General features: G+C 44.7%; 1 protein-coding gene across 3 annotated transcripts in view; it reads right to left on the reverse strand.

Annotated features, from left to right (window-relative positions):
- LOC119165174 (venom metalloproteinase antarease-like TtrivMP_A) overlaps nt 1-19,662 on the reverse strand; it is a 65,769-nt gene that overhangs the window by 15,087 nt on the left and 31,020 nt on the right. For 2 of the 3 annotated variants that reach the window (XM_075870939.1, XM_075870938.1), the window contains exons 7-13: nt 17,648-17,719; nt 15,773-15,900; nt 15,023-15,078; nt 14,090-14,198; nt 13,116-13,253; nt 11,613-11,763; nt 6,372-6,482 (exon numbers count right to left, since the gene is read on the reverse strand). In XM_075870939.1, the coding sequence (XP_075727054.1) occupies nt 6,372-6,482; nt 11,613-11,763; nt 13,116-13,253; nt 14,090-14,198; nt 15,023-15,078; nt 15,773-15,900; nt 17,648-17,719 (765 nt within the window). Of the gene's footprint in view, nt 1-583; nt 835-6,371; nt 6,483-11,612; nt 11,764-13,115; nt 13,254-14,089; nt 14,199-15,022; nt 15,079-15,772; nt 15,901-17,647; nt 17,720-19,662 lie in introns of those variants that run through there. The other variant, XM_075870937.1, reaches the window with a different exon arrangement.

Genomic DNA, 19,662 nt, shown 5'->3' on the forward strand with positions numbered 1-19,662 from the left:
TTAAAGGGGCCATGACAGGGTCACCAAATTTGTGATCTTCAGCGAAAAAAAGGTAAGGGGTCTATTATGAATCCACACACACGAAAATCATGCTGTGCAAAAAAAAAATTGCAACGTAGAACGAGCCGTGCATGTCACCGGCTACAAACCCTGTCCACCACGGGTGATCACTATTTTGCCAAGTCATCCATGACGTCATGTGCTTCACGGAGTGACACCATCGTCTTTTACCAAGGTTTCAGCCACAACTAATCGTTCATATTCATTGACAAGGTGAGAAAAGATAAAATATATCAATATCACGTACGGTTCACTACAGAACAATATCTTTCACCGGAATGCAGACGGTCGCACGGCAAGCTGCTTGTTACGTCACGGCTCACGAGTGTGCCAGCGTTGCTTGACTCGAAGGTCACTATGAGTTTGTAACGATAATCTATTTAAATGAAATGATTAGCCAAATGCGCTCTGTTTATTTGTGAACGCACAAACATTAACCTACATAATACAGATTCTGATCGAAAAATGGGTGTCATGGTTTCTTTAAGAAGGTTTCAGGCACAGCTTCTCATAGAGTAGGCCATTAGAAATTCGAGTGCTTATTTTTTGTTAAACTTTTTTATTAAGCAGCTGACGACCATCGCGATAAAACAGTCAGGATGCTGCAGAAGTAGTGCGTTTTCAGAGTTAGCTTGAATATAGAAGGAGATGTAGACGAGGACATCTTCCGAGTTACGGATTTACTCGTACCAGTCCTCGGGTTTCACGTGGCGTTACGATGGCTCAGATTCACTACCGCGGGTGCCGCCTTCTGCACGATCCCTTCCAGCAAGTCTGCGAACAAAAGGGGAGTCACGATCGTCCCTTTAAGTGCTCTTGGTGCAGCGTAAAACAAAACGAAATTCACAGTGTGATGCAACGTTGCGCATCAAGCTTAAAGAGTGACGAAATACCATCGGCTCGTCGGTATCACGCATGGCGACGGTAGCGAACACGAGGCAAACTAACAATTTGATGCACCTGAACCTTTATTACTTACCTTTAATTTAATAGACCTTTGTGCGTCTCTGCATTACATTTTTTACTTTGGTTGATGCAGTGCCCCGTGTGTTCTACCTCGGAAACGTTGATTGATTGATTGATATGTGGGATTTAACGTCCCAAAACCACCATATGATTATGACAGAAGGGGTAGTGGAGGGCTCCGGAAATTTCGACCACCTGGGGTTCTTTAATGTGCAACCAAATCTGAGCACACGGGCCTACAACATTTCAGTCTCCATCGGAAATGCAGCCACCACAGCCAGGATTCAATCCCGCGACCTGCGGGTCAGCAGCTGAGTACCTTAGCCACTACACCACCGCGGCGGAGCAACCACGGAAATGTTGGAATAAGAAAGCGGGCACAAGGAAAAAAGGAACGATAATAAAAGCTGTTGATATTCAGGACCCCAAGACCACGATATTATTATGAGAGACGCCGTAGACAAGGGCTCCGGTAAATTTCGTCCACATGGGCGTCCTTAGCGTGCACCTCAATCTAAGAACACTGCCACCAGCATTTCGCCTCCCTTCGAAGTGTCAGCGTCGCCGCCTGGTTCGAAGCCGGGTTTCGTGACGCCACCTGAGGCTTGTGCCTTAATAAAGGGCCTTGCAGCGAAGCGGAAGTATACGCTAGGAGTATGGTTTTCAAATCGTGAAAGATGCCACGACGGTTTACAGTAGTTGCGCTGCTCGGTTGCCAACTCAATGGTCGCGGAATCGAGCCCCGCCACGGTGGTCTAGTGGCTAAGGTACTCGGCTGCTGACCCGCAGGTCGCGGGATCAAATCCCGGCTGTGGCGGCTGCATTTCCGATGGAGGCGGAAATGTTGTAGGCCCGCGTACTCAGATTTGGGTGGTGCACGTTAAAGAACCACAGGTGGTCGAAATTTCCGGTGCCCTCCACTACGGTGTCTCTCATAATCGTATGGTGGTTTTGGGACGTTGAACTCCACAAATCAATCAATGGTCGCGGAATCGAATCCCGGTCGTGGCGATCGAACTTTCAACCGAGGCGAAACGGTACAGACCCGTGTACGATGCGCTGTCGGTGCACGTAAAAAAACACCAGATGGTCAAACTTTCCGGAGGCCTCAACTACGGCGTCTCTCATAATCATATCATGGTTTCGGGACGTAAAACACAATATATTATTAATAAATGCTAGCGGCCCGTATGCTTAGATTGAGTTGCACGTTAAAGAACACCAGGTGGATGAAATTTCCGGGGCTCGTCACTACGCCGTGCAAAACCCAGATGACATCATGAACTGCCGAGGCCCAAACACGTGTGAAGATTGGTTGGTGTGGGCATTTCGCACGCTGGGCCGGTTTTCGTATAGCGATGCCTTTCCCGGTGAAAAAATGCATCCGCGTTTTTTTTTTTTTTTGATATTGACCATGTATAGCTAGGGCGACAGTACGCGTTCACGTGATCAGCTGGATCAGCTGGCCGACCGGCAGATGATAAGATCCGCATCGAACGAAGCGTTTCCACCTGCTACGCTCACCGGGTCAAGTTTCGCGAGACACCACGTGGCAGCACTGGAAGCGTCGGCGGTGTCGATGGAAGGCAGCATACCTGTAGTGCACACTGGGATAGCACTGGTCGCTCGTCCCGTTAAAGGTCTCGCCCGCAGACGTTCCTCGACCCGTAGACCGAGTCACGCGGAATGTTAAGACAGTGGCCGTGCCTTCGAATGTAACATCGCCGGCAACGCGACTGAGCCCGGACTCAACCACGAAGGTAAGCTGTCTTGAATATTCAATAAGGGCAGCAAACTGGGCGAGCTGGATTACTTTCATGGTTCAAAAACGCGAAAGAATGATACAAAAGGGGGCCCCAGACGACGCGAGCTCTGTCTTTCAGTGAATGTGTTGCCCGGTCGCTTGTCTTGCCTTGCACAATCAGGAGCATTGGAAATGGTAGTAGTCTTAGAATGTCCATTTATTCGACGAGGATTGCAATGGGGACTTGTTGGAATCTTTCGAACAGCTTTGGTGTAGCGCTAAACAACACGCCTACACGAGAAGGCACACCGAAGAGATATGCTGCATGTGCTGAGTGCTGTCTTTATGTAAGTACACCCGCGAGCAAAAGTGTACGGACCACGGGAGCACGTGGCGAAATTAGCGCATGCGCCATTCGAGGGAAAACCATCTGCTGTCTAGAGCGTAGCTCTGACGGAATTTGTCATAAAAAAAAAAAAAAAACATGAGGGGGCCCTAAATCTTCACCTTTAGGAGTTGAATGCGATAGCGACATTCTGTTCGTAGTTGTGTACTTCAAACACTTAGTGAATGAAACCTGTTCGAATTTGCTATGCACCCACTACGTGGCCTTAAATAGGCGCAGTAGCGCGTGTGCCTTTTGTAGTCGGGTACCGCTTTAGTCGTTATGATAATCACATACCCTGACGCCCGCTGGCAATGGACGCTTGACCATGCATTATTACAATATGTCATGTTGAATTGTGGAGCGTATATCCAGGAAGCGTGTGTTTGTGAAGCATGAGAGCTACTTACACCGAATTTCCGAGCAGAGGAAGTTCTTTTCATTGTTATCATGAGCAGAGGCGTGACCGTGGGGTCGGACACCCGCTTGCCAAGCAAACGACTCGGGTTTGATTCCTACTCAAACCTTTAAAACCCTGGCTCGGTCTCTACTCTGCTACAGTTTTCTATCATTCGTTTATTTTATTTGCATCGTTCTCGATTTTCTGGTCACGCATAAAATGATTGTTTGCTCACAACCACCGACACCAGCACCTGCATTTCTGCAAAACAAGCTCTTTAACGCTACCGAAAATGCTCATAACCATGGACATGAAAATGCTCATAACCGTGGACAGCTCGCCACATGTCGGCGCAGGCGTCAGAAGTCTACGGATGGCAATGGTCCGTATATATACGTCTGCTCAAGGGTGTACCTTCTAGTAGCGTCACTTGATTCTCGCGTCAATGTGTCGCTTCGCGCTACATAAAAACTTATCACTTGATCTAGCTGCGGAATGCGTTACTTCCGGTGTTCCCTGTTTTTTTTTTTTTTGCGGCACGTCGTGACGCCAATGTGGCAATTCACGCGAGCTCACAAGAGTACAGAACCTTTAAATTTGTCCTAAGAGGAACACACTATCTTCGATTTATCTGACGCGGTGCTTTGTCATACACTTTAACGACTGTTACTTCTTCTGGTCGTCTCATGGTCAAGTCATTTCGCATTGTGTTATTGTGGGGCGCTATCAGAGGCAACAGCGTGCAGCCGAAAAGTGCGAATTCCCGATATGGGCGCAGCGGTCAGTACTGGTGTTATACAGTCGGGTACACTTAAAGGGAACACTTGCATATGCAGCACATTTGTATTTCACTCTCGTGCAAAAGCACAGTTGCTTAGATTTACTCGAAACTTGTGGTGGCTGGTTGTTCTGGCTACTTTTGACAGACTAGTGCTCGGCATAAACATTGTTTCCTTATCCACTTGCTACTAGAGGTCCTGAAATCGGAACAGTGTCTATTATGGCGTTCCCTTTAACAGTGGACGGTACTGTACACGTGTTTGTGAATAAGTGGGCGGGAGGAGGAACGTAGGGCTCGTCAATGCGACAGTCAAGGCGAGATATAAGCTACCCTTGAATTGAGGGTCGTTGAAGATTTTGAATCAAACAGCCATGGTCCACCGTTGCCGCAGCTACGGAGCCGTGACCTCTTGTTCTGGTTTTCGCTGGCATGCTGCGCCGAAATCATATATCTGTTAAAGGGCAGCGTAAAGAGGTGTTATTCGAGAACTGTCGAGACGACTTGGGGCGCCCTTCAGAGTGTTTTGTTGCCACGCAAACATAACAGCCTTCTGGTTTGCTCTTGTTTCCCGCCTGGGGTATTACACGCTCACTACATTCCTATAAAAAAAAAATAGTGTAACAATAATAGGACGCACCCGTGTGCTCAGATTTGGGTGCACGTTAAAGAACCCCAGGTGGTCTAAATTTCCGGAGCCCTCCACTACGGCGTCTCTCATAATCATATAGTGGTTTTGGGACGTTAAACCCCACATATCAATCAATAATAGGACGCACACCATTCGGGACCCAAGCATAGTTTCCTATGAATACACTAGAGGAACAATAAGGTTGATAACTATAGGATAGTAATTGACCATTTTACCGTAAGGTTAAGTAGAACAGTTTTAACATGTAACTTAAGGTGATTCTGAAAGGTGAAAGGTGATGGAGGTGATGGTGAAAGGTGATGGAAGGTGAAAGGTGATGGAACTTAAGGTGATTCTGAAAGTGCGATGAGACATAACTGCCACGAGTTTTTTTCGTTTACTATGGCCTAGAACGGAGCACCAATCTTTTGTCTTGGCGGAAAATATTTCAAGATGCAAGCTGCCGGCACGTTTCACTTCTGATGCGTTCAAAATTATTTTTCTCTAGTAAAGTGACAGCTCTTTGCTTAACCTTATTTGCATTTATATCAACAGTTATTATTGGATAGTGTCTCATCAGTTAATATTGAATGAATTTTCAGTGCTTGTTTTTCTCATTTGTCGCTGGGCGTCAGCGTAGGTGCATATATACGAAGCCTTTTTCCTGAAATTCAGTTTCGAGTGTCGCGTCCTTCTTATCCTTCTTGTCCATGTTAAAAACTGCGCTACTTGGCCTTATGGTAAAATGACGCTCGAGAGAACTCTTGCGCTAGTGCCTGTGGGATACGCAACATGCGGCGCTTCAGCGAGCATGGGAATGATGGGTAGTGCACGAATTAGTCTATATTCATACTTTCTGGGTCCACTTGGCTTCACGTGGCTTTGAACTGCTGTCACGAAGGAACAATCGCACTTCACCACATTAACCTTTCAGGCTCAAAAATTCAAATTGGGTCGTGAAGGCCCGCGAGTACGATGACTAGGCAAGTACGTGTACTACCCATTATTTCCACGGTCGGGGAACGATCGTAGCACAGGAGTTCCTTCTTGTTAATTTTAGGAAGCGCCAATCTTGCGTCGCTTCAACGTCAGAAAAGGCGCACAGGATCGATTACTATTCTTGTGTGACAGAGAAACTCCACGAAGGACTTTGCTATTGCTTGGGTGGTTGAGATGTTAAGATTTGAAACGGCGCATCTTACAGCGTGTTCCCGTCGTTCGAGATACTGGTGCATAAAAGGTACAGTCGGCCACGAAAATTATGCGGAGCGCGGGCAAAAGCAGTGGTATTTCCAATAAAACCGCCACGTCCACCTGCCACGCTTTTGCCGTCGCTCCTGCCAACGTTGTACGTATTGTCGTTTCAAAGGCCATATTTATCGCGCGATTGAAAAACAGGCTGCTTACCTTTCCTTCACCACACGACATACCGTCCAGTATATCCACTTCGTAGCACCACGTTAGACGACCCGTGACATAGCAGCATTGCATCTTGCACTTTTTGCTGTATCCGGGAGTCTGGATAGAGAGAAGGTGACCCAGCAATAGCATGCGTCACATTTTATCAGAAGCATTGCGAACACCATTCGAACGGGAACACATTAATCTCGCTACTCTACATTACAAACTGATGAGAATCTTAGAGAAAAATGAACAAAGGAATGTCATCTAAGCGGTATCGTAATGCGAAGTGAACATGGTGACTACATATGAAGATCCGTTGAAATGTTTAAGCTTGCCTCACTACATTGCACAGCGCACTGTTAAAGTTGCTTTGGACTAGATGTAGTGGAAGGTAGCTTGGGCAACCCTAACTAAAGCTTACAATCGATTGTGAAGCAGTAAAAAAATGAAAATACAGCAGTGGAATGGTACCCAGACTAGTGATATAACATATAAGCAACAAGTAACGATTGGGGTAAGATTATGGTGTTCCTGGCTGGCATCGTGATCAATTTCGAGGACGTGTAGTTTCAGTGCTGACAGGTTTAGCATGACGTGCCGGGTAACTTAGAAGTGTGGCAGTTCGGGCTATTTGGTATGACATGATATAGTTATAGCGCGAGAACAGAACGACGACAAAGAAACAAGGACACGATTGCTACCTTCCAAGTGGGCTTATTGTGCAGAGCGCGAAAACGTAAAGGAGGCAGTAATACATGTGACAAAAACCATGTGGCACAAAGAGCAATGCAAAAAAAAAAAAAACAGAAGCGCAAAAAGGCAAAGAAAAGTCTATAAAGAAACGAAACAAAAAAGTAACAGTAATATAACTACTTGTGCCCACCGAAACCTTCGAGAAACCTTAGTTCCTTCTCAGGCAGGAACACGGAGGGCTTGCTAATGCATGACAGCTGTTCACGTGCCATCTGCGCGGCCTCGATGATGACTCGAGTGCGCTCATCTTTGTGCTTGTACAGCGTCACTGTGTCCTTGAAAAGGGGCACACGGTTCCACTCAGTGCAGTGCTGAGCAAGAAAACAATTTTTCCCGTTTCTAACATCGTTAGCGTGTTCTCTCTGTCGATGTTTTAGATCGTTCCGGTCGTTCCGACTTAATAAGCACCGTATGAAAAAGGGGGGTCCCATAGACAACTTCCCGGGAGCATGCGACATACCTATTTCCATGCTTAACTCTACATTCAGTTGATGGCTGCGTTTTCAGTGAGTTTGTAGATTTGGTGACACTGCATTAATTTGAACGGTGCAGAGAACAGCACACGAACTCCCGCACGTTTTCCAATTTTCTTGAGCCTGTGTGATATCTGGTGTTTGTACAGAGCAGCGGCTATCCTTTCACGCTCTATCAGTGTTGCTCGGATACTGTCCCTGCCTGTTATCTGCCCTATTGGTCCGCAGTGTATAGTCTCAGCAACAGAAGCGATAAACGCCCCAGGAAAACCCGAAGCCATAAGCCGGGACACTTGAGCTTTGAAGCTCGCAGAGATGTTGTGAACGCACGACCTATTCAAGGCATTCTCAAGACAGGTTCGTGCTATGCCTCGCTTGACGAATTTGCTGTGAGCGGAAGAAAAAGGAAGTAAAGGTTTTTGCGCACGTGGCTCATAACATTATCAAATATACTGTGTGCTAAAAAACAATCTTATAACCAAATATCGTAACTTGTAATTCTCGGGCATCTCAAGGGTCAACACAAGAGGCTTCAAACAATCTTCAAAAACGCCTATCGTTTGAGCCTGAATCGAGTGGAACAAAGAAGGGTTACAATTTAGAACTAAGAAATTGTCCACGTATCTGAATACTTTGACGACATGCGTGCCCTTTAAATTTTTCAGCAGTTTATCGCCCATTTTTGCCAAGAGTAGATCACTGAGTAGAGGTACTATGTATGAGACCATTTAAACACTTTTTTTTTCTGCGAATAAAAGCAATCATTCCATTGAACAAACGTAGAGCTAACGGGCAGCAAAACAAGGTCAAAAAAATCTCGCGCACTGATGCCAGTTTTCATTGGAAGTTCAATTGTCCAAAGACTTTTATGTTATCCCTTATACATTCTAATACCTCATCATGATGCAGTGAGTAGTATAGGTCCTTTATGTCAATTGAAAAACCGAACACGTTAATGACTTGACTGTTTGAAAAATTCTATCAGTGCCTGCGTGTTTTCCATCAGAAATGGGTCATCGATCGTTAGACACTTTAGATGTGTCTGAATAAACAAGCCGAGTTGACTTTGGCATATTACACTTTCTGTCAAAATGACTCGGAAGGGCATGTCGACTTTATGTGTTTTGCCAGAAAAAAAAAACATGCTTAGCCCTTTTTTTTGTCGTTGTTTCGCTATTCTTCCTAATTGCTTGTACCCAGAAAAGGCAGTCGCAGCTACTTGCTCTGTTTTTAAATTTTGTACTGACAATCGTCTAGATAGAGTGAAAACGCGAGCCAAGGAAATGTGTCGTAAACTAGAGTTGAAACAGTTAGCACAGTATATTAGTAAAAGCAACAAAAATGGGCTCAGCATGTTTTTTTCTGCCAAAACACATAGTCGACATGCCCTTCCGAGTCATTGCGACAAAGTGTAATGTGGCAAAATCAACTCGGCTTGTTTATTGAGACGCATCTAAAGTGTCTAACGATCGATGACCCATTTTTGATGAAAAACACGCAGGCACTGATGGAATTTTTCACAGTCAAGTCATTAACGTGTTCGGTTTTTCAATTGACATAAAAGACCTACACTACTCACTGCCTCATGATGAGGTATTAGAAAGTATGAGGGATAACATAAAAGTCTTCGGGCAATTGAACTTCCAATTAAAAACTGGCATCAGTGCGCGAGATTTTCTTGACCCGGTTTTGCTGTACATTACCTCTACTTTCGTTCAATGAAATGATTGCATTTATCTGCAGAAAAAAGGTGTTTCAATCGGCTCATGCATAGCACCTCTACTCAGTGATCCACTATTGGCAAAACTGGGCAATAAACTGCAGAAAAAGTTTGAGGGCTCGCCTGTTGTAACCTTTCTATGTTTCACTCGATTCTGGCACAAACGACAGGTGTATTTGAATATTGTTTAAAACCTCTTGTGTTGACACATGAAATGCCTGAGAATGACAAGTTATGCTTTTTTTGGATTTAGGACAGTTTTTTTTAGCTCACAGCGCATCTGTTAGTGTTGTGAACCACGTGTGCAGAAACCTTTACTTCCTTTTTCTTCCGCCCACAGCAAGTTAGTTAAGTGAGGCATAACACGAACCTGTCTTGAGAATGCCTTAAATAGGTCGTGCATCCACAAAATCTCTGCGAGCTCAAAGCTCAAGTTTCCCTGAGACGTTTATCGCTTCCATTGCTGACACTATCCTGCGGACTAATAAGGCAGATCAGAGGCAGGGACAAAATCCGAGCAACACGGGTACAGAGCGTGAAAGGATAGCCGTTGTTCCGTACAAACACCAGATATCACACAGGCTCAAGAAAATTGGAAAACGAGTTGGAGTTCGTGTCCTGTTCTCTGCAACAGTAAATTAATCGGCCTCACCAAATCTACAAACTGTCTGAAAACGCAGTCATCAACGGAATGCAGAGTTCCACATAGAAAAAGGTATGCGGCCTGCTCCCGTGAAGTTGTCTATAGTACCCCCTTTTCATGCGGTGCTTGTTTTGTCTCAACGACCGGAAAGTGTCGGAACGATCGACTGAGAGAACACGCTAACGATGTTAGAAACGGGAAAGATGGTCTTCTTGCTCAGAACTGCACTGAGTGTAACTGTGTGCCCCTTTTCAAGGACACAGCGACGCTGTACAAGCACAAGGATGAGCGCACCCGAGTCATCATCGAGGCCGCGCAGATGGCACGCGAACAGGGGCCTTGTATTAGCAAGCCCTCCGTGTCTCTGTCCGAGAAGGAACTAAGGTTTCTCGAAGGTTTTGGTGCGCGCAAGTAGTTCTATTACCTTTACTCCTCTGTTTCGTTTCCTTATAGACTTTTCTTTGCGTTTTTCTGTGCTTTTATTTTCTCCCTTGCTCATGCATTGCTTTTTGTGCCACATGGTTTACTGTCTCCTCTATATTTTTTCGCTCTCTGCGGAATAAACTCAGTTGGAAGTTAGCACTCGTGTCGTTCTTGTTTCTTTGTCGTCATTTTCTCGCGCTATAGTGTTACACGCAAGAACACTATAGCTATCGTCGTGGAGGGTATGGGACCAAATATACGAAGGAAAAAAAAGCACATGGGCCCTTATGCATTCCTAAGAAAACTGAAAAGCGAAAGCTATGTTGTTTCTGCTTAGTCGACAGTATCGCTCCCCCCTCCCCCCTCCCCTAAAAAGAAAAAAACCCGCAGTCGGCATCGTTTTGTGTGACCTCCAGGATCGGAAGAACCAGAATAGGGAGCAGTTCAAAACGCGTTGGGGTGCGGTGCCGTTGGGAGCGGCCCTTCTTTGACTAATAGGTGACCGGTAAAACATGCAATCGCAGGGAACTGTGGGATACGACGGCTTCCGGTTCGACGCACCCCGCGGGTGAGCAGCGGCTCGTGCGCAGTTCTGTACCGCTCTTTTGAAAAAAAAAAGCGCCTCTCCGTGCAATTCCAGTGCTTTAGAAGTTGGTTTGTTCTGCTGACCGTGACAGCGACGATGATAAGCTATGAAAGCCACGAGTGGTAAGGAAACTTTTTGTCGCGCCACAATGATCTGCAATGTTTTTATGCTGCTTGGGCGTACTGTCAGTTTGACTAGCAGATCCCTCGATACAGAAGGCAGTTATCATACGTTACTGCAGATGAAAAATCACCAATTTAACGATCTCGGGGGATGGGGATGACTGTAGCAGTGGGCCAAGAGTTCATTTTGGGATTGCTGCAACGGCCAACATCGTCGGTTTGACCAAGATAAACACAAACGGACTCGTCCAGCGCTTCATCACTCAGTCAGTCAGTCCCTGAGTGGTCCCTGAGTCATGCCACTTTTAAGTACTGCAAGAGGCCGTTCACAATATTGCCTTTTTGAGGTTACGTAGCTGTAGACTCTAAATAGATTTATATCAAACTGTAGCTGCAATATCTGCTTGTTTATTTAAACAATGAGGTAGCTTTCCATTTTGTCGTGGAGTAACAGTGCGCCTATGTTAAGGGGGGTAAACAGTTTATAATTGCTGCGTGATAAAACGAAATGAAGTATAGCTTACTATTTTTGTATACTGCTGTGGCGAGTTAGTTTTTTTCCTCAAATACAACTTGCAGAATAGATCAGCGGATATCATATTCCCCGGCAGGGTGCCTGGGTGCACCATGTAGTTTTTTCTCGAAGTTTCCATTAGGCACCTTTGCGGCAGTTTGCTGTAGGAAAAAAAAAATGAAACGCTATATTATCCACAAACAAATGATATTATGGTATCTACGTAAATATTTTACGAGCACATAAATATCTCTCCAGTTTCCTGACGTAAGTAGTGCGCTGGTTTGCCACCGGGAAAACGTGTCTGTACACCCGAGTGTATGTATTTTCGATTGACCACAGTGACAAGCGAAGTCCCTGGGCCTAAAGTTTCGGCAATGACACCGTCCTCATGACAGCAAGCTTCGGGGAAAATAACAAAAAGGCCGACCAAGGTGAAATACACAAAACTTAAAAAGACATTTCGACTCCCCACACGGGAGCCTTGTTCAGTGACCGCAAATGGCGTAGTGCGCTCTTCTTATGCATGTTTCATCACGTGTTGCAGACATCGCGCGTACACAGCAAGCTTCGTCTCGACAAAATCGCTACTAGCCCATACGAACGTCCCACTTCTGCCCGTTCGAAACAAATTAACGTTTGTATCTTGCTTCGTAGACGCTTAATCAGTTCGAGCCTTAATAATTTCTGTGATCCCTATGACTCAAGTGTAATTGTGGAGCTTTTGTATTGCGTCATGTAACAGCGGAACGTTACATGGTACGAGTTCTTGAGCGACGTTTCTTCGGTGATGTACTGGAAATGATCCACCGCTTCGTACTTTATGTGAATTATTGTTGCACAGTGGCAAGTGTTTAGAATATAGCTCAGGCTCACTTACTCTATCGCCTAATTAAAGCGAGCTTCCAGTTTGATAAAAGGGCAGAACACCGGCGCTCACACGGTAGGGGGCAGGGGGTGAGAAGGGGGATGCAAAGTCCGCCCACCATGGGCAGATAACACCAATAGAGAGAGAGAGAGAGAGAGAGAGAGAGAAATGAAAGAGGGATAATGAACACTGACCAAGGAGATGAAGTAATATTACCGTAATATTAAGCGTCAACCCTGGTTGTACTTCCCTGCTTTCAGCCAGTTCCCGCAGTCCCTGCAGGGACTCTCTTTGTGTTATCTGCCCGTGGGTGTATGCAGTGTTCTCCTTAAGGGGGCGGAGGAGATCCATTGCAGCGCCCACCCTCCGTGTTAATGTTTTCTGATAGTTTGCCATGGCAAATAGTGACTACAGGGTTGAATCAAAGAAGCGGAGAAAATGAATGTTTGGGGACGTCTCTGTCCGCTTCCTTTTTTTGAAACCCTTACCTCTTCGCCGTTAGCCGTTATCTACCAATAATCAATAAATTGCGCACTCCGCATTGCTAAACTATTACAGCTGTTATTTTTTAACGCACCAAATTTGTACAATATATATATGACAGTGCCAACGCTATTCTTCCCACATGATTCAGCAGTAGCTTACCTGATGACATTTCTTATCTGCCTCTTGCTGCAAGGAGTTAGGCGGTATCTGTTCTCTCCGCCGTCGACGTAACTCATCAGGCTTCCGGCAGACCATGGACACTCCCGGTGTCCCACCTGGTCATGCTGTGCGCCTAGGCTGCGTATTTATTTCACTGTCAGTTACGGAATTACGCAGACTGTATCCTACAGTTTTCACTCGCGAATGTGTAGGCTAAGTAATGAAAAATCCTTGATACACGTGTTCTTACTCGCGTTATGGTTTAGTCGTGTCTTTTTCAATGCTGCTTACCTTAGCCCTTGCATGTGTATGCTTCATTTACTCTCTTCTATCGAAAACAGATCATTACAGGGGATGACCAATGGGAAAACTGGAGTGATTAAGGTCGGAGGAGGCAAGAAAGGAGGAAAGAAAGGGGGGGGGGCGTTGAGGGAAGCTAGCGGTCCAAATCGAGTAAGAGGATGAAGCACATCTGTAGAAGAGAAAACCAGAGAAAGGAAACAAAAACATCGAAAGACACATACACATACTTGCACGCGTTAATTTAGGCAGCTGCAGCATTGTAGACAAGACCGATCGACAAAAATGCAGCCATATTATTGCCAATCAGTCCAGCAGAGTCCCGAAAAGTGGGTCAAAATTTAAGAGAGAAAATGAGCAGTACTCGTTCGTAGTGCGAAACAACAAGGAAGTCCACGCGGATTTCTCATAAAGAAAGCTTCCTAATTGTCGGGACACAAGTTTTTCCTGCGTTGGTCCTGGGTTCGATTACCAAACCAGGACAAATTCTTCGAAATCTAAGCAGTTTCTTTTACGAGAAATTTGTGTGGATTTCTATGTAACTTCTGGCGCCAAACGAGTGCTGTTCACTTTCCCACTATTAATGGAGCCCGACAAGGATGTACATAACATATTCTTCGCACTTTGTGAAGAAGTAGCTATACCGAGTACATGTGGTGTCGTTCAGCACTCACGTGTGAGCCAGCTCGTGCGCCATCGTAAAGACACCCTTGTAGGACTGGGCAATATCTTCACCCATTCCGATTTTTTCTTTTGTGCACACTCCTCCAACATACGAGAGACCTGAAAGAAACATTGCGAGAAACAACTTGGTCACACTTTTGCTGCTTTGTTTCATTTCGATGCGTTCAACGTAAGAATAAGCAGCTGCTTCATTTGCCTGTTGCGTGTTCTTGCCAGTATACTCGCACCTCACTCCCACGTCTCGGGAAGTCGAGTTGCTACACCACACCGCTAGCAGCTTCAAAGTTCTGGCGTTATTAAGCGAAGATTTCATAATTCATAAATTGTGGTGGCGTTATATTCATGAAAAAAAAAAGACTTGCATCAGCGAGCGCACAGAAATGTGGCCATCGAAAAGGCGCCGGCTACGTGTGTATTTGTATGCGCTGACGTAAATTAGCAAATTGGGCTAGTTGGAACGTACTCATCATGATCAGTGATGTTTTATCTAATACTTTTCTCATTTAGTGTTGGCCGTTTTATTATACGTGTACATGAATGCATGACCGACTTTCCTTCCACGTAGCAACTGAAGTCGGTGTTGCGTGGCGTAGAACGTGGTTGAAGGTCCGATTCCCGCCATCACTGAAGGAAAGGAGTAGGTAGGGAGCATTGCGAAACGCGACAGGTGACGCACACTGACGCAAACCTCCACCTGTACCCACTTTGCGATAGGACAAGCGTTCCTCGACGCTTTACAGGGATTATCAGTTCGACACCGCATTCTTGGCAGGATAGTTGCGTGAATGTACTGCCGAAGAAAAAAAAATCAATATCACAAAAAACTTGTATCTAGGTCGGCTATATTGGGCCAAAGATAAGACACCAAGGGGAGTTGAACTTTTCTTGGAGGAGTTTTGTGACAAGTCGGACGTCTCGCTTACCTGTCATTCTCTGCTCTGCAGGGGCTAGTCCGTTCCTGCCGTTTACCATATTCCGGCTGCGAGTGAAGAAACAAATTACAACAGATAACAAGCTTTAAATAAAGCACTTAAACAGAACTTAGATTCACACTGCGTGACATCACAGATTTGTTAGGACTACAACGAGGACGCTTTACTTAGGGGACACACCGTCTTGCGTGTCGAGTCGCAACGTACCCCTCTCCCTTTTGTCACTGATTACGAATTTTATTTCTCTAACGTTTTATTTTTTCTCGACAATAGCACAGGTGTAATCTAACACGACATCCTATTGTGTGAATCTGTGAGGGAAGTCAGACTGTCCGACGAAGTGGCGAAATTAAGAAGTTCGAAATCGTCAAATTAGCTGGAACAGAAGATGGCAAACTGCAGATAATCGGGGAGGAATTTGCGTTTTATTGTTCATAATCGGGCCCAGAATGATCATGATCATAACTTTGAGCATGCAATTTCTTAGCAGGTGAGCCACTGTTATCGTAATTTCCAGCAGATCTTTTTCTATGCAGACTCTAATCGACGGTTTTCGAATATATCGGTTTGTCAAGCCTAAACATGTCTACCCCGAGGTAGCTGTTTCTGTAGGAGCATATCGAACTATCTACCAGATTGTTGTACTATATGACTTTAAGCACAAGGTGTAATTTCTGTCTTAATGAATTAATGACGTGTTTCTGGCTAATACTAATATGCCATTTTCAGCATTTTACTTACTGTGTAATAAGGTAAACGACGTCAGTCTGTTCTGGAATGTTTCCATTGCTTACGTAGTTCACAAGCCCTTCAATAGTACCATATGCCTCCAGGTAACCACCATTCATGTAAATAGCGAAAACATCCACCTGCATAATAACAGACGGATCATCAACGAATCCTACTCATAAAACTATTCTGTTCTGTAATAACTGTTTTGCTGTGGAAAGCTTGAGGTCCAGTTTACCTCGGATACTACATATCGATAAGTTCTGCAACGACATAGAAACATAACAAAGGTTACCCAAAAGGAACAATGAACAAAAAACACACCGAAAAGGTTGAAACTATTTGCCATTATTGCGGCAAGCTGAGGTAATCTGTCTGTGCTTTGTTTTTCGTATCGCTTGTCTGTGTTAACGCATGGGTTCAGGGGATGCTGCAGATAAAGCAATCAAACCTGCGTCACCAGCAGCTTTTCTGTATGCTTTGTACGTTGATTGACTTTCAGTTGAGCAAATCGCGAAAATCGCAGAATACTTCTATTCAAGGACACGAGAAGGAACAGCAGTAGTACAAAGTGAGTACTCGCCCGCCCCGGAGGTTTGATGATTCCTGGTGCTATATTACTCGCACAAAAGTCACGGCATTGAATCCTGGTCGTGGGGGCCACATTTCGGTAGAGATCAAATGATAGATGCCTGTGTTCTAGATTTAGGAGCACGTTAGCTGGCTGAAATTTCCGGAGTCCTCCATTACGGCGTCCCTCATAATCATGTTGTGGTTTTGGGACTGAAAGTCTGAAAAGTTCTAAATAATTACTTCAAACCCGCCAATAATGGCATGCCTCATAACTGTACCATGATTCGCAGCCGGTAAAACTCCACAATATGTACTTTTTTTTTTGCTAAAAGATATGTTTTCACAGCTGAAGATTAGCTACCATTATTTGAGCACGATTAGTATGATTGCACTACAGACAAAAAAACCCAGGCACATCCACTGGGTATGTCTTGCATCTGTGTGTCTTTTTTGTTTTTGTTGTGCCATCACACTCAAGTAATACAGTACCAAGATCCCCGGAATTCTGCTCGCATGAGTGACTATGAATATATTTTTTCACCATTAGACAGTGACTTCTGTATTTTTTCAACACATTCAAAAATTTTCAGAAATAACAAACCGCACCATATTATAGCATACAGGCCTTGAATATATAGAAATGATCGCACATACCATTTCTTATTTACTGGTTAACTGTATTTTCTTACTGGCATGTTTTGGCTGCAAATAACACACACACACACACAAAGTAAAGAAACACTCAACGACAAGCAGAAGCACAACTCACGCGCAGCGTTATGCCTTCTACTCAGAATTTCGGCGCGTGAGTTGATGGAAGCATATTACATTAAGAAGAAAGGTGAAAGGTGTATCAGCGAACCATCGGTGACGTTGTACTTATCGGGGAAGAGATTGTTCGATAGCTGGATAGCGTAAGGCTGTGGGAAAACTGCGCATGTTGTTACTTAAGTCTGGATTTGCGCCCGGTCAATTTTAGTTGGATGTGCCGCTTGCGCTTGTCGTTGAGTGTTTCTTTACTTTGTGTGTGTTATTTGCGGCCAAAGCATGTCAGTACCAACTAGGTCAACAGTCAGTATTGTAACTGTATTTTCATGCTAAAAACGTCTTATGTTGTATCGTATTCTAGAGCTACTTTTATGTTATCCCTAACGAACTAGCCCGTCCGTCAATTCTCACCAATTTCAGACCTTCGAGTCTATAAGGTAAATGTGTTTAGGTCGAACTGCTAGCTTTCGCCTGCTTAACACGACACTGGCAAACGCTTCGCCATTTTTACAAAACTGATAAATCGCTTCATCATTCAACACTCACCAGACTCCTGGTGACTCCAACCAGCTTAAATCGAATGCGAGGGCTGTGCATGCCATGGTACCGAAGATTAACCTGAAACAGTGTTGCAGAGGAACTCTGTTAAAGGGACGCTAAAGAGGAACACCAACGTGGTTTAGAAAGACTAACTGCGCTATGAGGACTCTAAAGCCATCTGTTTTACTGTCATAAGCTCGTTATTAGCAGAGAAAATCAAGATTTAAGGTTTGTTTTCAAATTTAGCGCCAAAATTTGCGCGAGTGACGTCATGAATTTCAAGATGTACTTTTGATACTGTCGTGGCATTAGCTTAATGGAATTTCTTGATGTTCATAAGCTAAGTCTATATGGCACCTGCAAATCACAATAACTTCAATGTACTTCATTTTTATTGATTTGAAGCTACGTAGGACCCAGTACACGCCTTCGCAATTTCTTACGTCACGGTGTTTGGTGCGGGAATCTCAAGGTGGCGTCGCCACTCGCGTTTCCTTTGTCTCACGTTTTCTTGCTTACTAAGCCTCGTATCGCGGTAAGAGTAGCGTTTTCCGGGTTGTGAAATTGTACTTTGCTCCTACGCGAATAGTTTTGCTCTTACGCTTGTGGGATGGAGAGGCATGTATACCCACTATAGTGGGTACATTTGTACCCACTATAGTCCATGGGTATACATTGCTAACTGGAAGATGATTCAATTAAGGTGCGTCGTTACAATAATGAGGGCTTTTGGGCAACATTGCTTATGATTTGGCCTGAGTGAAATCGATGACACATTTGTTAGCTTTGGAGCCTTCATCTTGTAGGCCACTGCGTCAGCCTAGCCTTGTCTTAGAAGAGTAGACGTTTGGGCTAGTTGCTACACATCGCAATGTTAAAGTAGTGTGAAACACAGGAGACAGTTTGCACAATCGCGGTCATGCCAGTGCCCTTTGTGGGACCGTAAGTTAAGATTACAATGCCATGCATGCACTTCGGTGTGCATTTAGGGTAATTTTTGTCGAATGTAAGGTAGCGGAAGCTTTTGTGAATTCGAGAAGGTGCACTACAACGCAGTACAAGTGAACGCAGTAAACAAGCCAAGTGATGCAACTTATACTCGAATGAGCATTATTTCTGCTCAATTTATCAAAGTGAGCACAGAGTTAGAAACAAGCCTTTATGAATGAATATTTTGAGGGGACCGTCGCTGTTAACTGTCTTATGGGCCGTAAGAGGTGGGTTATAAAGGTATGTGCTGTAAGATATGATCCTCTAGGTGGCGCCGGCTACTGCGTCCGTGCGCTTGTATATAATTGTAGTCTCTAGGTGCATATCTCTCATACAAAATTATGATACATATGCAAAGCCATGTGGTGTTCATGCCCCGCCACGGTGGTATAGCGGCTAAGGCACTCGGCTGCTGACCCGCATGTCACGGGATCGAATCTCGGTGGCGGCTGCTGCATTTTTTTTCGATGGAGGCGAACATGCTGTAGGCTCGTGTGCTCAGATATGAGTGCACGTTAAAAAACCCCATGTGGTTGAAATTTCCGAAGTCTTCTACTAAAACGTCTCTCATAATCATATGGTGGTTTTGGGACGTTCAATCCCACATATCGTTCAATCCATAAGGCGTTCGAAAACGTAATACTGGCTTCAAGTTCTAACTTCTATTAGAATATGCTATATTTGTACATTCATCAAAGGTTTTCAGAACATGTGGTCAGCATGTTGGGCTTGGGCTGGGTACTTTTTTTCAGAGCGATCACTCGAATGTCACATTAGAACATCTTTTGGTTTGCACACCGCGGTATCGTATCGTGGGAGCTCACAAAGATCAGTTTGGCCTTTCACGTGCTCACCAGCATGACCAAAGTACAAAATGACACTGCGGCTCGGAGACGCATTGAATTCAGTGCAAAAACTGACTCGTCAATTTTGAGTTAACCAGAAACAATACGATGAAAAAAAGAAAAATTCTATTGTCACTCAAGCAGAACAGGCAGCTTAACATTAGAAGGAATATGAAAAATGGGGCC

Source organism: Rhipicephalus microplus, chromosome 8 (genome assembly GCF_043290135.1).
Source record: "Rhipicephalus microplus isolate Deutch F79 chromosome 8, USDA_Rmic, whole genome shotgun sequence".
Taxonomy (NCBI): Eukaryota; Metazoa; Arthropoda; class Arachnida; order Ixodida; family Ixodidae; genus Rhipicephalus; species Rhipicephalus microplus.